Raw genomic sequence first — 17,521 nt, 5'->3', positions numbered from 1 at the left:
CAAAACTGCGAGTATACCACCGAGGGGTAAAATACAAAATAAGGATCCACCAAGCTACTAGAAAATGCCCAAACATTTCTGTGGCTGCGAATGACGAGGGCGGTTTGGAAAAATGCGGCGGTAACAAGGTGAAATATAAAAATCCGTTTTTCTCGTTTCCGTTTCTGTTTTGAACCGGGTGTTTAGCGTGAAAATGTGTTCCGTTTTCACTATAGCGTTTTATCCATTCACGAATTTCTCGTTTCTGTTTTTTGTTTCCGCCGGGTGTTCAGCATGAAAAGATGTCCCGTTTCCCACTATCGCGTTTTATCCATTCACGAATTTCTCGTTTCCGTTTCTGTTTCCGCCGTGTGTTCAGCATGAAAACATGTTTTTTTCCCACTAGAACGCCTTTTCCATTTGCGAGTTTTTCGTTTCCGTTCCTTCTTTTGCCGGGTTTCGCTCTTCATTCCTGTATCCAAATTTACAGTATTTCTATTTTTCATGAAGCCGACCCCGTGCTCTAAGGAGTCTTTTATCTTTCCGTTCATCAGTCGTAGCGGCTCCTACACCTCATCTTAGGAAGATAGTATAGCTAAAGGGAAGAAGAAAAAATGCGTCAATAAAAATTTCGGCACACATATTTTCTGTACACCAATAAAATAGTTTACATACGTCTATATATGCAAAACAAAACATATTTTCGAGGCTCCAATTCCAAATACCGGCTCCCATGGGATCCGGGATTCAAAACAGCTTTTCCCCCGGTGTTTTCTCTTCCGGTGGTTAACCTAGTTTTCACGTTTTCACCAGCTCCAAAACCGCGAGTATGCCAACGAGGGGTAAAATACAAAACAAGGATCCATCAACTACTAGAAAACGCCCCCAAACATTTCTGCGGCTGCGAATGGAGAGGACGGTTTCGAAAAATGCGGCGGGAACAGGGTGGAATATAAAAATCCGCCTCGCCTCGGAGTTGCTATCGCCACATCTCCGGCTTTGACCAGTGCCCACCCCGCTGCCGCTTCTTCTTACTCCATCCCCTCTCTCACCTCCATTCTTTACTTTTCAACCCCCTCTCAGCAGCTCCTCCTCCTGCTGCTATATCCTCCCTCGCCCCGCCATTCGCTCTCCTCGTCTCGCCCCACCCCCGTCCTCCTCCCCCGACGCCCCAGACGCCAGCCTCCGCCCGAGGAGCGGGCCAGTCTCCTCCCATTTCGCACGCGCCGGAGCGGCTTCCACAGGTGCGATCTTGGTCCATGTCTGTTCTGTTTGCTGTTTGTACGGGCGCTTCTTCAGCCCCTTGTTCGCCGTTCATGTCGCGAGTTCCGGAGCTGCTCGGCCTGGATCTCTCCCCATTTGGGCCGGCACAAAGGCGCCGCTGGCACGTTTGACCGTTTCCTCGCCCGCGCCCCTCGCATTGTAGATTTCGGGGGACGGAGGCTTAGGATTCGTCCTGCATGCTGATTCTTGAGCGTTTTGGTGACCCCCCCTTGGTGATTTTCAGCCTGCCGGCCATGAGCTGCGGCTCATTACGGCCGCGTGCTGGTCAAATGTTCCGGTTAATCCGGGGGCGGCCGGTTCTTGGCAGGGTTTGGTGGGGTCAATTACTTAGTTGAGGAAGGTTTGCTTATTTTAGCTGGTCTCTTGACCCAGTTTGTTATTTGGGCAGATTAGGTGAGGGCTCTGACCATTCAACTCCGTTCCTGCCGAGTTGGTGGCTTGATAGATAGTAGTTGTAGTTGCCGCTGTGGGCATGCGCAATTTCTGCGAAGCTGCATCGGAGACGGAATTAATAATGGACGGTGTTTGGAAATTGAATGTGGCGCCTGTGGACCAATGCGTCGAACCAGCCAGGCCACGTAGTATCTTTGGTCCTAGCTGGTGCCCGGGGGTAGATCAGTTCTTGGGACGGTAGAAGTAATTTCTACTTCTCCGGCAATGATTTTTGGAGGCTTCGGAATTTAGTTGTTCACAAAAGTGAAATATAAACAGATCAGTTCATAGGCGTTGTACTTGATCGGAAAAATCATAGCTGGGTTGGCCGCTCGTGCGAGGCCTTGGTGCCTTTTTGTAGCTTAGGTGTACTGGATTAATCTTTAAGCAACATGGATGTGGTACACCACAGCTTTTTCTTGTGTGTTTTGCCAACTGCTAACCGCTGTAATGCAATGCAGGACCAGTTACTTTTGCTACTACTATATGCTAATTCATCAACCCATTTCAAATTCTGCAGGAGCTTTTCGTCGGTGTGCATATGATGGGCTGCTTCACTGGCCTGAGGTCCAAGAAGAAGAAGAGCCCTCTTGTCGCAAGCAAGAAGCATGGCGATGCAAGGGACACATCCCTGAGGCTCCCGGAGCCGGAAGCTCATGTGCCATCTCTGCAGTCGGCGCCTCCTAGTTTCAGGAACAGGGCAAAGATCTGCCAATCGGCCAATAAAGTCTCTTACAGCAGGGCACGTGTGCTGTCTGCTCCCTCCAGCCTGATCCTGGTTGATCAGGATGGCCTTCCGTATGCCGAATTCGATGATCAGGATGACCCTAGGGGCAAGGGAGGAGCTATTAAGGCGCATCGGTTTTCAAATCCGCTGCCCCTTCCTCTTCCCTCACCAGAAGGCAGTTCTTTGAGGAACTTTGGTAGCTTCAAGGCTATCAATGCAAGTGGGCCACTTGAGGTTTCAGGTCCTCTCCCACTGCCTCCGAAGAGGTCCGATGGGCTTAAGAACTTCTCGTATGATGAGATTTCCACTGCTTGCCAGTGGTTTTCTAGTGATCAGTGTGTCTCAGAAACTCAGACTTTGACGTCATATAAGGCATCGTTCAGGGATGATTTTGTTGAACCAAAGAAGATGGACGCAATAGTTGCCCGATTACTCCCGTCCAACCAGGTACTGTTCTCTATCAAGTTTCATGGTAATACTTTCCCTTCTTATTTTGGATCATGGAGATTTCCCTCACAGTTTTGCTAGTCCGGCCTGTTCGCCAATACACTTTCTGGCACACCTACTATTTTTTTTTCTTTCCATGTGATAACTTGTTGAAATTTGCCTATCCACCATGAATGTATTACGTTTGCAGTATCTGTTCTGTTTACAAAGCTGAACTTAGGCTAGAGTGGCCTGCTGTTTACATCTAGGCATGTGACCTATGCTTATTGATGCAGCTCTGCCCCCTGTAGAAATAGGCTGATTTTAATTTTGCAAATACAACTTAGGACCATAACATCGGTGGGTTAGGTAGCATGCTTTGAAGGAAGGCAATGTGTTTGATCGTCCTTGTTCTCTTCACTATGAGATATTTGTACCCCTTCATGATCAATCTTGGCTTTATCACTTGTGAGCTGTTTGTTCACTAGCAATGTTCTTTTGGGAGGTGGTGTTTCATGCTTTCTCTTGCAAGCGATTTGGTGGAGATTTACTTTCTCCAAGGTAGATGACTTTGCCTAATGATCCTTGGTAATGTCCCGTCCAGCTTTACTGGATGTCGACATTTAAGGAATCTCCAAAAAAAAAACTAGTAGTCTGAGATTGTTGGTTAGACCTTCTAGATAACTGGATACCTTTCACCATTTTAGAGAAGTTGCCACCTACATGCCATGGCTACTATGTTTCTTGGATCACCTTGTTGTAATATTGAAAATTTGACTAATGAGGCACTGATGCAATATATTTTTCACCACTCTGCAGAGTTTCAAAGAATTTAAGGCACAAGTAAATACGTTGGCATCACTTCAACATCCCAATTTATGTAAACTCATCGGCTATCATGCAAGAGATGAATCTAATGAAAGGATGTTGGTTTATGAGCGGCTCCATCATGGCAGTTTAGACAGGTTACTCTTTGGAAGACCGGAAGGTCGTTTGATGGACTGGTCTACACGTTTGAAGGTTGCCCTTGGTGCTGCTAAAGGTCTAGCTTTCCTACACGATGAAGGACCCTTTCAGGTAACTTGATCCAAACCCTTTGACATGACCAAGAAGTTACCATGCTCTCTTGCACTTTGTTTGGTAGTTATTTCTTATATATTTTAACATGCATTTCTATTTACAGGCAATGTATGATGACTTCTCAACCTCAAACATCCAAATAGAGAAAGATTTCACGGCAAAGCTGTCGGGATATGGTTGTGTTGGCTTCAATTCTGAGGAGGAAAGATCTAAGGCATCTGTGGTAAGGTTCACACAGCATGTTCCTCCACAGTTTACATTGGTTCTGGCTTGCATGCTTTTAATGCAGTAAAAAAGATGGAAATAATATTAATACATCGCATTATGTTCATTTACTTGTCAACATCCCAATGCTTACGGGAGATGTTATTCTTGGGCAGACTGCTACAAACCTCTCAGAGGAAACCTTGGAAAAAGGGGTACTGACTCCCAAGAGCAACGTATGGAGCTTTGGAGTCGTCTTGCTCGAGCTAATAACAGGAAGGAAGAACCTTGATGTACGTTCCACCAAAGAAGAACGTAATATTGTCAAGTGGGGCAGGCCTTTCCTCACGGACGATAGTCGCCTATCCCTCATCATGGATCCCCGTATAAAAGGACGCTTTCCTCCCAAGGCTGCTAGGACTGTGGCAGACATCATCCTGAAGTGCCTTCATAGGGATCCATCCGAAAGGCCTACGATGAGGGCCGTCGTGGAGTCTCTAGCAAGCGTCCAGGACATAAAGGTCCCCTGCCGGTATCCTCTTCAAGTACCGTCCGCCGCACCGAGGAAAGTGATGCTAAAATCCACGAGTCTCAACGGCATTGTTCCTCAGCATCCTGTCATGACCTTCTCGCCGTCGCCTCCTTCGTGCAACCAGCACCTGGTGTCACCGAGATCATCGACGTCTGCGCTGCTTCCCCCAAGGAACTGCTCTTCCACCATCACCCTGGACTACCCCAGGGTAAGCTCGGTCAAGAAATTGCCCCCCAACATCATGCGGAGACCTGGCGTCGAGGGTTTTTGATTGTCCATATAGTGTCGGATTTTCTTCTCTTTGCCTTGATTTATTTGTTGTTTTGGTTAGCCTAGCGAGTGATCTCAGTGCTATGGGATATACTATGTTGCAAGGACATGTGAAAAAGGGCAGAGTGAAGTGTAGATAGTAGAACCAGCTTGTAGATACTTGTCGTTCTCTGATTGGATGGGGGTCATGGAAGAAGTGTGTGTTGAGTGGGGCTTGTAACCCCACTATGCAATAAACGTGGGTTGGTTGGTCGGTCGGTATTTGCTCGCCGTCAAACATTTCAGCTGTTTCTTTCTTCTCTTGAATGCTAAGTTTTGTTGCTGCTAGTCGTGGAATAATAGCGGTCTACTGAATGTTCTGCTGTCCACACGTTGATATCATTTTGCAGCAGCCGGTTAGAGATGTTGAATTCCTTTCTGTGGAATGTTGATCTCGCCGTTGCAATTGTTGACCTTGACCAGCCTACTTGCTTTTTAATCTGTATAGTGATGATGTGCTTGATTAGGGTGATGTGTTAGCGTTTTGTAGATTGGACTGGTACAGTAATAAAATGCCAAGAAGACGTGATGATGTGTCACAAAAGCCTTGGAATTCCATTTTGTTCATCTTTTTGTTGGCGGTCGGAATGTTTCTGACGTCTGAAACACTAGTGAGCTGTTTTGTTCAACTACAGCTATGTTTCTTCTAGCGTTCCCTTTCTTTCTCTTGTGTTTCCTGTTCGTCGGTCGCCGCCCCTGAGCTCAGCTGGTGGATGATATTAGTCCTTTTGACTGTTTTTGCTACGGATTGGGGCGTGACGACCAGAAGTAGATTGCGATTGAGCAGGAAAAAAATGGGTTAATCCAGAGTACCGGCTGCGGAAAGATGGCTTGAGTTTTCAACCCGAAATCTTGCACAGTTTGATCGGGCTCACCTAAGTGCAACCCTCTCTGTCGTGTTACTTTTTGCGCGGGCTGTAAAGGGCGCGACAGCATGAGAAGGTCCGCACCTACCTAACCAGATCCAGTGTGAGGTAGTAGTTTGATTGATCGGGTAGACCAGACGTGACAGTAGTACTCCCTCTATCCGGAAATACTTGTCCTAATACAACTCCAACATGCAACCTCCTCTGTTTTTTTCGATCAAAGGGGAGCTCCCCCGGCTACACACTTCATAGAAACTTAACCACACAAGCCATACAAAGCATCTGGTCTAACCCACCCAGATTCCAAAAGCTCAAACCAACAACCAAACAGATCCGCTAAAAGACAGTCTTACAAGTTGAGGGAGAACAGACATAATAGTGAAAGTAACGATAAATCTGCCACATTTTTCGTTCAGATCATGAGAGCGAAGACCACATGGATCTCATCTGCTATCTTTGGGTTGTTCTTCAACTCCTCCAGTGTGGCGCGACCCCCGTGTGTCATTCTTTGAATGGTTCTTGCCCAGGAAAGATGACCCAAGGTTTCTTGACATCTCGGTCTGGTTCCAGCTCCAGAGGCGATCTTGGTTTCACCAACAGATGATCTCTGAGTTGTGTCGTCTGCCCCCCCTTAGCTCCTTGTGAGGTTTCACCCATGCCAAACCTGTTTGACAGAGTGAGTTCCTAGCATTTCACAGTCCTCACAGGACAGCAGAAGAGACTACATTCAATTGCATAATTTTCTTGTTACAGAGCCAGCAGGCAGCTAACTCCAAGAAGGAATGAAAACTCCTATAAAAAATTACCTCCACCTCCTTCCAAATTATCCTAGCAACTACACAATCAAAGAAAAGATGATGTACAGATCCTATCTCAGTACAGCGCACACATTCCAGGGGTTTTGGAATTCCTCTTTTCCTCAAGTTTATCACAAGTCATTATTTTATTCTGAGAGAACAACCAAAGAAACTCTCATATTCTAGGTGGGATTTTCAAACTCCACACCACATGAGCGTAAGAGGGTGTTTGTTTCTAGGGACTTAAAAAAGTCCCTATAAGTCCCATCTAAACCAAACATGAGGGACTTATAGGGACTTAAAGTGGGTATTTGGAACTTATGAAATAAGACTCTCAAAGAGGGACTTATAGGGACTTATATTTGTAATATGGTCTTTTAATCCATGTTAAGTCCCAGGAACCAAACAAATAGGGACTTTTTAGGGACTTGAGACTTATAAGTTGGGACTAAAAAAATGCTTAGGACATATGAACCAAACAGGGCCTAAATAGGCCGCACACCTCTAAAATTAATAATGGCATATAGAGATTTTGAAGAGTAAATGCCTTTAGATTCGTACCGCCACATCAGGTTATCCTCCTGCAGAGGCGGAGACAGGGGGTGCGAGCAGGGGTCAGACCCCCCCCCCCCATCGCCTCGCCCCCCCCCATGACGCTTCGTTAGTAGGTACTAGTATTACCAGTAGTTTCTACGTATAGGTGTCATGTGTACAGGCCACTTCTGATCTTTTTGTTGTTGGACATGAAAACTTTCTAGCCCAAGTGCCCAACTGCCCAAGGCCCAACGTGGAACCATCAACCGAGCCTCGATTGCTAGATGTACGTATATATTGTTGGAAATATGCCCTAGAGGCAATAATAAATTAGTTATTATTATATTTCCTTGTTCATGATAATCGTTTATTATCCATGCTAGAATTGTATTGATAGGAAACTCAGATACATGTGTGGATACATAGACAACACCATGTCCCTAGTAAGCCTCTAGTTGACTAGCTCGTTGATCAATAGATGGTTACGGTTTCCTGACCATGGACATTGGATGTCATTGATAACGGGATCACATCATTAGGAGAATGATGTGATGGACAAGACCCAATCCTAAGCCTAGCACAAAGATCGTGTAGTTCGTTCGCTAAAGCTTTTCTAATGTCAAGTATCATTTCCTTAGACCATGAGATTGTGCAACTCCCGGATACCGTAGGAATACTTTGGGTGTGCCAAACGTCACAACATAACTGGGTGACTTAAAGGTGCACTACGGGTATCTCCGAAAGTGTCTGTTGGGTTGGCACGAATCGAGACTGGGATTTGTCACTCCGTGTGACGGAGAGGTATCTCTGGGCCCACTCGGTAGGACATCATCATAATGTGCACAATGTGATCAAGGAGTTGATCACGGGATGATGTGTTACGGAACGAGTAAAGAGACTTGCCGGTAACGAGATTGAACAAGGTATCGGGATACCGACGATCGAATCTCGGGCAAGTAACATACCGATAGACAAAGGGAATTGTATGCGGGATTGATTGAATCCTCGACATCGTGGTTCATCCGATGAGATCATCGAGGAGCATGTGGGAGCCAACATGGGTATCCAGATCCCGCTGTTGGTTATTGGCTGGAGAGTCCTCTCGGTCATGTCTACGTGTCTCCCGAACCCGTAGGGTCTACACACTTAAGGTTCAGTGACGCTAGGGTTATAGAGATATAAGTATGCGGTAACCCGAAAGTTGTTCGGAGTCCCGGATGAGATCCCGGACGTCACGAGGAGTTCCGGAGGTAAAGATTTATATATGGGAAGTCTTGTTTTGGTCGCCGGAAAAGTTTCGCGCATTATCGGTATTGTACCGGGAGTGCTGAAAGGGGTCCGGGGGTCCACCAAGGGGGTCCACCTGCCCCGGGGGGCCACATGGGCTGTAGGGGTGTGCGCCTTGGCCTATATGGGCCAAGGGCACCAGCCCCAAGAGGCCCATGCGCCAAGAGATAAGGGAAAGGAAGAGTCCTAAAGGGGGAAGGCACCTCCTAGGTGCCTTGGGGAGGATGGACTCCTCCCTGGCCGCACCCTTCCTTGGAGGAAGGGCCAAGGCTGCGCCCCCCTCTCCCTTGGCCCTATATATAGTGAGGGGAAGGGAGGGCAGCCTCATCTAAGCCCTGGCGCCTCCCTCTCCCTCCCATGACACATCTCCCTCCTCCCGCAGCGCTTGGCGAAGCCCTGTTGGAATCCCGCTACTTCCACCATGCCGTCGTGCTGCTGGATCTCCATCAACCTCTCCTCCCCCCTTGCTGGATCAAGAAGGAGGAGACGTCGCTGCTCCGTACGTGTGTTGAACGCGGAGGTGCCGTCCGTTCGGCGCTAGGATCATCGGTGATTTGGATCACGACGAGTACGACTCCATCAACCCCGTTCTCTTGAACGCTTCCGCGCGCGATCTACAAGGGTATGTAGATCCACTCCTCCCTCGTTGCTAGATGACTCCATAGATTGATCTTGATGATACGTAGAAAATTTTGAATTATTGCTACGTTCCCCAACAGTGGCATCATGAGCCAGGTTTATGCGTAGTTTCTATGCACGAGTAGAACACAAAGTAGTTGTGGGCGTTGATTTTGTTCAATATGCTTACCGTTACTAGTCCAATCTTGATTCAGCGGCATTGTGGGATGAAGCGGCCCGGACCGACCTTACACGTACTCTTACGTGAGACTGGTTCCACCGACTGACATGCACTAGTTGCATAAGGTGGCTAGCGGGTGTCTGTCTCTCCCACTTTAGTCGGATCGGATTCGATGAAAAGGGTCCTTATGAAGGGTAAATAGCAATTGGCATATCACGTTGTGGTTTTGCGTAGGTAAGAAACGTTCTTGCTAGAAACCCATAGCAGCCACGTAAAACATGCAAACAACAATTAGAGGACGTCTAACTTGTTTTTGCAGGGTATGCCATGTGATGTGATATGGCCAAAAGGATGTGATGAATGATATATGTGATGTATGAGATTGATCATGTTCTTGTAATAGGAATCACGACTTGCATGTCGATGAGTATGACAACCGGCAGGAGCCATAGAAGTTGTCTTTATTTATTGTATGACCTGCGTGTCATTGAACAACGCCATGTAATTACTTTACTTTATTGCTAACCGGTAGCCATAGTAGTAGAAGTAATAAGTTGGCGAGACAACTTCATGGAGACACAACGATGGAGACCATGATGATGGAGATCATGGTGTCATGCCGGTGACAAGATGATCATGGAGCCCCAAGATGGAGATCAAAGGAGCTATATGATATTGGCCATATCATGTCACTATTATTTGATTGCATGTGATGTTTATCATGTTTATGCATCTTGTTTACTTAGAACGACGGTAGTAAATAAGATGATCCCTCATAATAATTTCAAGAAAGTGTTTCCCCTAACTGTGCACCGTTGCGACAGTTCGTTGTTTCAAAGCACCACGTGATGATCGGGTGTGATAGATTCTAACGTTCACATACAACGGGTGTAAGACAGATTTACACATGCGAAACACTTAGGTTGACTTGACGAGCCTAGCATGTACAGACTGTTGGGTAACGTAGCAATAATTCAAAATTTTCTACGTATCACCAAGATCAATCTATGGAGTCATCTAGCAACGAGGGAGGAGTGGATCTACATACCCTTGTAGATCGCGCGCGGAAGCGTTCAAGAGAACGGGGTTGATGGAGTCGTACTCGTCGTGATCCAAATCACCGATGATCCTAGCGCCGAACGGACGGCACCTCCGCGTTCAAAACACGTACGGAGCAGCGACGTCTCCTCCTTCTTGATCCAGCAAGGGAGGAGGAGAGGTTGATGGAGATCCAGCGGCACGACGGCGTGGTGGTGGAAGTAGCGGGATTCCAACAGGGCTTCGCCAAGCGCTGCGGGAGGAGGGAGATGTGTCATGGGAGGGAGAGGGAGGCGCCAGGGCTTAGGTGAGGTTGCCCTCCCTTCCCCCACTATATATAGGGCCAAGGGAGAGGGGGGGGGGGCGCAGCCTTGGCCCTTCCTCCAAGGAAGGGTGCGGCCAGGGAGGAGTCCATCCTCCCCAAGGCACCTCGGAGGTGCCTTCCCCCTTTAGGACTCTTTCTTTCCCTTATCTCTTGGCGCATGGGCCTCTTGGGGCTGGTGCCCTTGGCCCATACAGGCCAAGGCGCACCCCCTACAGCCCATGTGGCCCCCCGGGGCAGGTGGCCCCACCCGGTGGACCCCCGGGACCCTTCCGGTGGTCCTGGTACAATACCGGTGACCCCGAAACTTGTCCCGATAGCCGAAATAGCACTTCCTATATATAATTCTTTACCTCCGGACCATTCCGGAACTCCTCGTGACGTCCGGGATCTCATCCGGGACTCCGAACAACTTTTGGGTTACCGCATACTAATATCTCTATAACCCTAGCGTCACCGAACCTTAAGTGTGTAGACCCTACGGGTTCGGGAGACATGCAGACATGACCGAGATGACTCTCCGGTCAATAACCATCAGCGGGATCTGGATACCCATGTTGACTCCCACATGTTCCACGATGATCTCATCGGATGAACCACGATGTCAAGGACTTAATCAATCCCGTATACAATTCCCTTTGTCTATCGATACGATACTTGCCCAAGATTCGATCGTTGGTATCCCGATACCTTGTTCAATCTCGTTACCGACAAGTCTCTTTACTTGTTTCGTAACACATCATCCCGTGATCAACTCCTTGATCACATTGTGCACATTGTGATGATGTCCTACCGAGTGGGCCCAGAGATACCTCTCCATTTACACGGAGTGACAAATCCCAGTCTCGATTCGTGCCAACCCAACAGACACTTTCGGAGATACCTGTAGTGTACCTTTATAGTCACCTAGTTACGTTGTGACGTTTGGCACACCCAAAGTATTCCTACGGTATCCGGGAGTTGCACAATCTCATGGTCTAAGAAAATGATACTTGACATTAGAAAAGCTTTAGCATACGAACTACATGATCTTGTGCTAGGCTTAGGATTGGGTCTTGTCCATCACATCATTCTCCCAATGATGTGATCCCGTTATCAACGACATCCAATGTCCATGGTCAGGAAACCGTAACCATCTATTGATCAACGAGCTAGTCAACTAGAGGCTTACTAGGGACATGGTGTTGTCTATGTATCCACACATGTATCTGAGTTTCCTATCAATACAATTCTAGCATGGATAATAAACGATTATCATGAACAAGGAAATATAATAATAACCAATTTATTATTGCCTCTAGGGCATATTTCCAACACTGTTGGGGAACGTAGCAATAATTCAAAATTTTCCTACGTGTCACCAAGATCAATCTATGGAGTCATCTAGCAACGAGGGAGGAGTGGATCTACATACCCTTGTAGATCGCGCGCGGAAGCGTTCAAGAGAACGGGGTTGATGGAGTCGTACTCGTCGTGATCCAAATCACCGATGATCCTAGCGCCGAACGGACGGCACCTCCGTGTTCAACACACGTACGGAGCAGCGACATCTCCTCCTTCTTGATCCAGCAAGGGGGGAGGAGAGGTTGATGGAAATCCAGCAGCACGACGGCGTGGTGGTGGAAGTAGCGGGATTCCAACAGGGCTTCGCCAAGCGCTGCGGGAGGAGGGAGATGTGTCATGGGAGGGAGAGGGAGGCGCCAGGGCTTAGGTGGTGCTGCCCTCCCTTCCCCCCACTATATATAGGGCCAAGGGAGAGGGGGGGGGGGGCGCAGCCTTGGCCCTTCCTCCAAGGAAGGGTGCGGCCAGGGAGGAGTCCATCCTCCCCAAGGCACCTCGGAGGTGCCTTCCCCCTTTAGGACTCTTCCTTTCCTTATCTCTTGGCGCATGGGCCTCTTGGGGCTGGTGCCCTTGGCCCATACAGGCCAAGGCGCACACCCCTACAGCCCATGTGCCCCCCCGGGGCAGGTGGCCCCACCCGGTGGACCCCCGGGACCCTTCCGGTGGTCCCGGTACAATACCGGTGACCCCGAAACTTGTCCCGATGGCCGAAATAGCACTTCCTATATATAATTATTTACCTCCGGACCATTCCGGAACTCCTCGTGACGTCCGGGATCTCATCCGGGACTCCGAACAACTTTCGGGTTACCGCATACTAATATCTCTATAACCCTAGCGTCACCGAACCTTAAGTGTGTAGACCCTACGGGTTCGGGAGACATGCAGACATGACCGAAACGTTCTCCGGTCAATAACCAACAGCGGGATATGGATACCCATGTTGGCTCCCACATGTTCCACGATGATCTCATCGGATGAACCACGATGTTGAGGATTCAATCAATCCCGTATACAATTCCCTTTGTCTAGCGGTATTGTACTTGCCCGAGATTCGATCGTCGGTATCCGATACCTTGTTCAATCTCATTACCGGCAAGTCTCTTTACTCGTTCCGTAACACATCATCCCGTGATCAACTCCTTGATCACATTGTGCACATTATGATGATGTCCTACCGAGTGGGACCAGAGATACCTCTCCGTTTACACGGAGTGACAAATCCCAGTCTCGATTCGTGCCAACCCAACAGACACTTTCGGAGATACCTGTAGTGTACCTTTATAGCCACCCAGTTACGTTGTGACGTTTGGTACACCCAAAGCACTCCTACGGTATCCGGGAGTTGCACAATCTCATGGTCTAAGGAAACGATACTTGACATTAGAAAAGCTTTAGCATACGAACTACATGATCTTGTGCTAGGCTTAGGATTGGGTCTTGTCCATCACATCATTCTCCTAATGATGTGATCCCGTTATCAACGACATCCAATGTCCATGGTCAGGAAACCGTAACCATCTATTGATTAACGAGCTAGTCAACTAGAGGCTTACTAGGGACATGGTGTTGTCTATGTATCCACACATGTATCTGAGTTTCCTATCAATACAATTCTAGCATGGATAATAAACGATTATCATGAACAAGGAAATATAATAATAACTAATTTATTATTGCCTCTAGGGCATATTTCCAATAGTATGGCCTCGGAACACAAGAGACCGAAAGGTCGAGCATGAGTCGTATGGTAGATACGATCAACATGAAGATGTTCACCGATGATGACTAGTCCGTCTCACGTGATGATCGGACACGGCCTAGTTGAATCGGATCATGTAATCACTTAGATGACTAGAGGGATGTCTATCTGAGTGGGAATTCATAAGATGAACTTAATTATCCTGAACATAGTCAAAAGGTCTTCGCAAATTATGTCGTAGCTCGCGCTTCAGTTCTACTTTTTAGTTATGTTCCTAGAAAAAAATTAGTTGAAAGTTGATAGTAGAAATTATGCGGACTAGGTCCGTAAACTGAGGATTGTCCTCATTGCTTCATAGAAGGCTTATGTCCTTAATGCACCGCTCAGTGTGCCGAACCTCGAACGTTGTCTGTGGATGTTGCGAACATCTGACATACACATTTTGATAACTACGTGATAGTTCAGTTAAACGGTTTAGAGTTGAGGCACCGAAGACGTTTTGAAACATCGCGAAACATATGAGATGTTTCGAGGGCTGAAATTGGGATTTCAGGCTCGTGCCCACGTCAAGAGGTATAAGACCTCCGACGATTTTCTTAGCCTGCAAACTAAGGGAGAAAAGCTCAATTGTTGAGCTTGTGCTCAGATTGTCTGAGTACAACAATCATTTGAATCGAGTGGGAGTTGATCTTCCAGATGAGAAAGTGATGTTTCTCCGAAGTCATTACCACCAAGCTGCTAGAGCTTCGTGATGAACTATAATATATCAGGGACATATATGATGATCCTTGAGATATTCGCGATGTTTGACACCACAAAAGTAGAAATCAAGAAGGAGCATCAATTGTTGATGGTTGGTAAAACCACTAGTTTCAAGAAGGGCAAGGGCACGAAGGGATACTTCATGAAACGGCAATTCAGCTGCTGCTCTAGTGAAGAAACCCAAAGTTGAACCCAAGCCCGAGACTAAGTGCTTCTGTAATAAGGGGAACAGTCACTGAAGCAGAACCACCCTAGATACTTGGTAGATGAGAAGGCTGGCAAGGTCGACAGAAGTATATTGGATATGCATTATAATGTGTACTTTACTAGTACTCCTAGTAGCACCAGGGTATTAGATACCGGTTCGGTTGCTAAGTGTTAGTAACTCGAAATAAAAGCTACGAAATAAACGAAGACTAGCTAAAGGTGAGCTGACGATATGTGTTGGAAGTGTTTCCAATGTTGATATGATCAAGCATCGCACGCTCCCTCTACCATCGAGATTGGTGTTTGCATTGAGCATAGACATGATTGGATTATGTCTATCGCAATACGGTTATTCATTTAAGGAGAATAACGGTTACTCTGTTTATTTGAATAATACCTTCAATGGTCTTGCACCTAAAATGAATGGTTCATTGAATCTCGATCATAGTGATACACATGTTCATGCCAAAAGATATAAGATAGTAATGATAGTACCACCTACTTGTGGCACTGCCACTTAAGTCATATCGGTATAAAACGCATGAAGAAGCTCCATGTTGATGGATCTTTGGACTCACTCATTTTTGAAAGGATTGAGACATGCGAACCATGTTTGTTGGTAGATATGCATGAAGAAACTCTATACAGATGGATCGTTTGGACTCACTTGATTTTGAATCACTTGAGACATGCAAATCATACCACATGGGCAAGATGACTGAAAGCCTCGTTTTCAGTAAAATGGAACTAGAAAGCAACTTGTTGGATATTTTTGATGTGTGCAGTCCAATGAGTGCTGAGGCGTGTAGTGGATATCGTTATGTTCTTACTTCGCAGATGATTTGAGTAGATGTTGAGTATATTTACTTGATGAATCACGAGTCTAAATTATTGAAAGGTTCAAGTAATTTCAGGGTGAAGTTGAAAGATCATCGTGACAAGAGGATAAAAGATCTATGATATGATCATAGAGATGAATATCTGAATTACGAGTTTGGCACAGAATTAAGACATTGTGGAAATTGTTTCACAACTAATACAGCCTGGAACACCATAGTGTGATGGTGTGTCCGAACATCATAACTGCACCCTATTGGATATGATGCATACCATGATGTCTCTTATCGAATTACCACAATAGTTTATGGGTTAGGCATTAGAGACAACCACATTCACTTTAAAAGGGGCACCACGTAATTCCGATGAGATGACACCGTATGAACTATGGTTTAGGGAAACCTAAGCTGTCATTTCTTAAAAGTTTGGGGCTGCGACGCTTATGTGGAAAAGTTTCAGGCTGATAAGCTCGAACCCAAAGCGGATAAATGCATCTTCATAGGACACCCAAAACAGTTGGGTATACCTCCTGTCTCAGATCCGAAAGCAATAAGGGATTGTTTCTGGAATCGGGTCCTTTCTCGAGGAAAAGTTTCTCTCGAAAGAATTGAGTGGGAGGATGGTGGAGACTTGATGAGGTTATTGAACCGTCTCTTCAACTAGTGTGTGGCAGGGCACAGGAAGTTGTTCCTGTGGCACCTACACCAATTGAAGTGGAAGCTTATGATAGTGATCATGAAACTTCAGATCAAGTCACTACCAAACCTCGTGGGATGACAAGGATGCGTACTACTTCAGAGTGGTACATAATCCTGTCTTGGAAGTCATGTTGCTAGACAACAATGAACCTACGAGCTATGGAGAAGCGATGGTGGGCCCGGATTCTGATAAATGGCTCGAGGCCATAAAATCCGAGAGAGGGTCCATGTATGAAAACAAAGTGTAGACTTTGGCAGAACAGCTCGATGGTCGTAAGGATGTTGAGTGCAGATGGATTTTAAAAGGAAGACGGACAATGATGGTAAATGTCACCATTAAGAAAGCTCGACTTGTCATTAAGAAGTTTCCCGACAAGTTCAAGGAGTTGACTACGGTGAGACTTTCTCATTCGTAGCGATGCTAAGAGTCTGTTGGAATTATATTAGTGATTACTACATTATTTATGAAATCTTGCAGATAGGATGTCAAAACATTGTTTCCTCGACGATTTTCTTGAGGAAAGGTTGTATGTGATACAACCGGAAGGTTTTGTCAATCCTGAAAGATGCTAATAAGTATGCAAAGCTCCAGCAATCCTTCTAAGGACTGGAGTAAGCATCTCGGAGTTGGAATGTATGCTTTGATGAGATGATCAAAGATTTTGGGTGTATACAAAGTTTATGAGAAACTTGTATTTCCAAAGAAGTGAGTGGGAGCACCATAGAATTTCTGATGAATATATGTTGTTAACATATTATGGATCAGAAATGATGTAGAATTTCTGGAAAGCATATAGGGTTATTTGGAAAGTGTTTTTCAATGGAAAGCCTGGATTAAGCTACTTGAACATTGAGCATCAAGATCTATAAGGATAGATCAAAACGCTTAATGGTACTTTCGAATGAGCACATACCTTGACATGATCTTGAAGGGGTTCAAGATGGATCAGTCAAAGAAGGAGTACTTGCCTGAGTTGTAAGGTATGAAGTTAAGACTTAAAGCTCGACCACGACAGAAGAAAGAGAAAGGACGAATGTCGTCCCCTATGCTTTTGTCATAGGCTCTATACGGTATGCCATGCTAAGTACCGCACCTGATGTGTGCCTTGCCACATATCTGGCAAGAGGGTACAAAGGTAATCTAGGAGTAGATCACCAGATAGCGGTCTAAATTATCCTTAGAGGAATAAGGATATGTTTCTCGGTTATGGAGGTGATAAAGAGTTCAACGTAAAGAGTTACGTCGATGCAAGCTTAACACCTATCCGGATAGCTCTGAGTAGAGATACTGGATACGTATAATGGAGCAACAATTTAGAATAGCTCCAAGTAGAACAGTTATTTGAAATGGCTCCAAA

At 46.3% G+C, this 17,521-nt stretch overlaps 1 protein-coding gene across 1 annotated transcript; it reads left to right on the top strand.

The window, feature by feature from the left end:
- The first annotated feature begins 1,020 nt into the window (after window positions 1-1,020).
- On the top strand, window positions 1,021-5,195 carry ATSIK (Protein kinase superfamily protein). The gene is made up of 5 exons (XM_048693404.2): window positions 1,021-1,223; window positions 2,216-2,869; window positions 3,668-3,925; window positions 4,032-4,151; window positions 4,309-5,195. Exons 2-5 carry the CDS (start codon window positions 2,237-2,239, stop codon window positions 4,933-4,935), a joined length of 1,638 nt encoding a protein of 545 aa, XP_048549361.1. The 5' UTR covers window positions 1,021-1,223; window positions 2,216-2,236; the 3' UTR covers window positions 4,936-5,195.
- The last annotated feature ends 12,326 nt before the right edge of the window (window positions 5,196-17,521 follow it).

Source organism: Triticum urartu, chromosome 3A (assembly GCF_056163025.1).
Source record: "Triticum urartu cultivar PI428250 chromosome 3A, HENAU_Tu73, whole genome shotgun sequence".
Classification (NCBI taxonomy): Eukaryota; Viridiplantae; Streptophyta; class Magnoliopsida; order Poales; family Poaceae; genus Triticum; species Triticum urartu.
The sequence above is the reverse complement of the archived record's forward strand: the minus strand, read 5'-3'. Positions and strand labels throughout refer to the sequence as shown.

Bases quoted from the DNA above. Each gene is read 5' to 3' on its own strand.
- ATSIK (XM_048693404.2), top strand. From the start codon at position 2,237: ATGATGGGCTGCTTCACTGGCCTGAGGTCCAAGAAGAAGAAGAGCCCT. The intron at 2,870-3,667 runs GTACTGTTCTCT...ACCACTCTGCAG, and splicing joins GATTACTCCCGTCCAACCAG to AGTTTCAAAGAATTTAAGGC. The intron at 4,152-4,308 runs GTAAGGTTCACA...ATTCTTGGGCAG, and splicing joins AAAGATCTAAGGCATCTGTG to ACTGCTACAAACCTCTCAGA.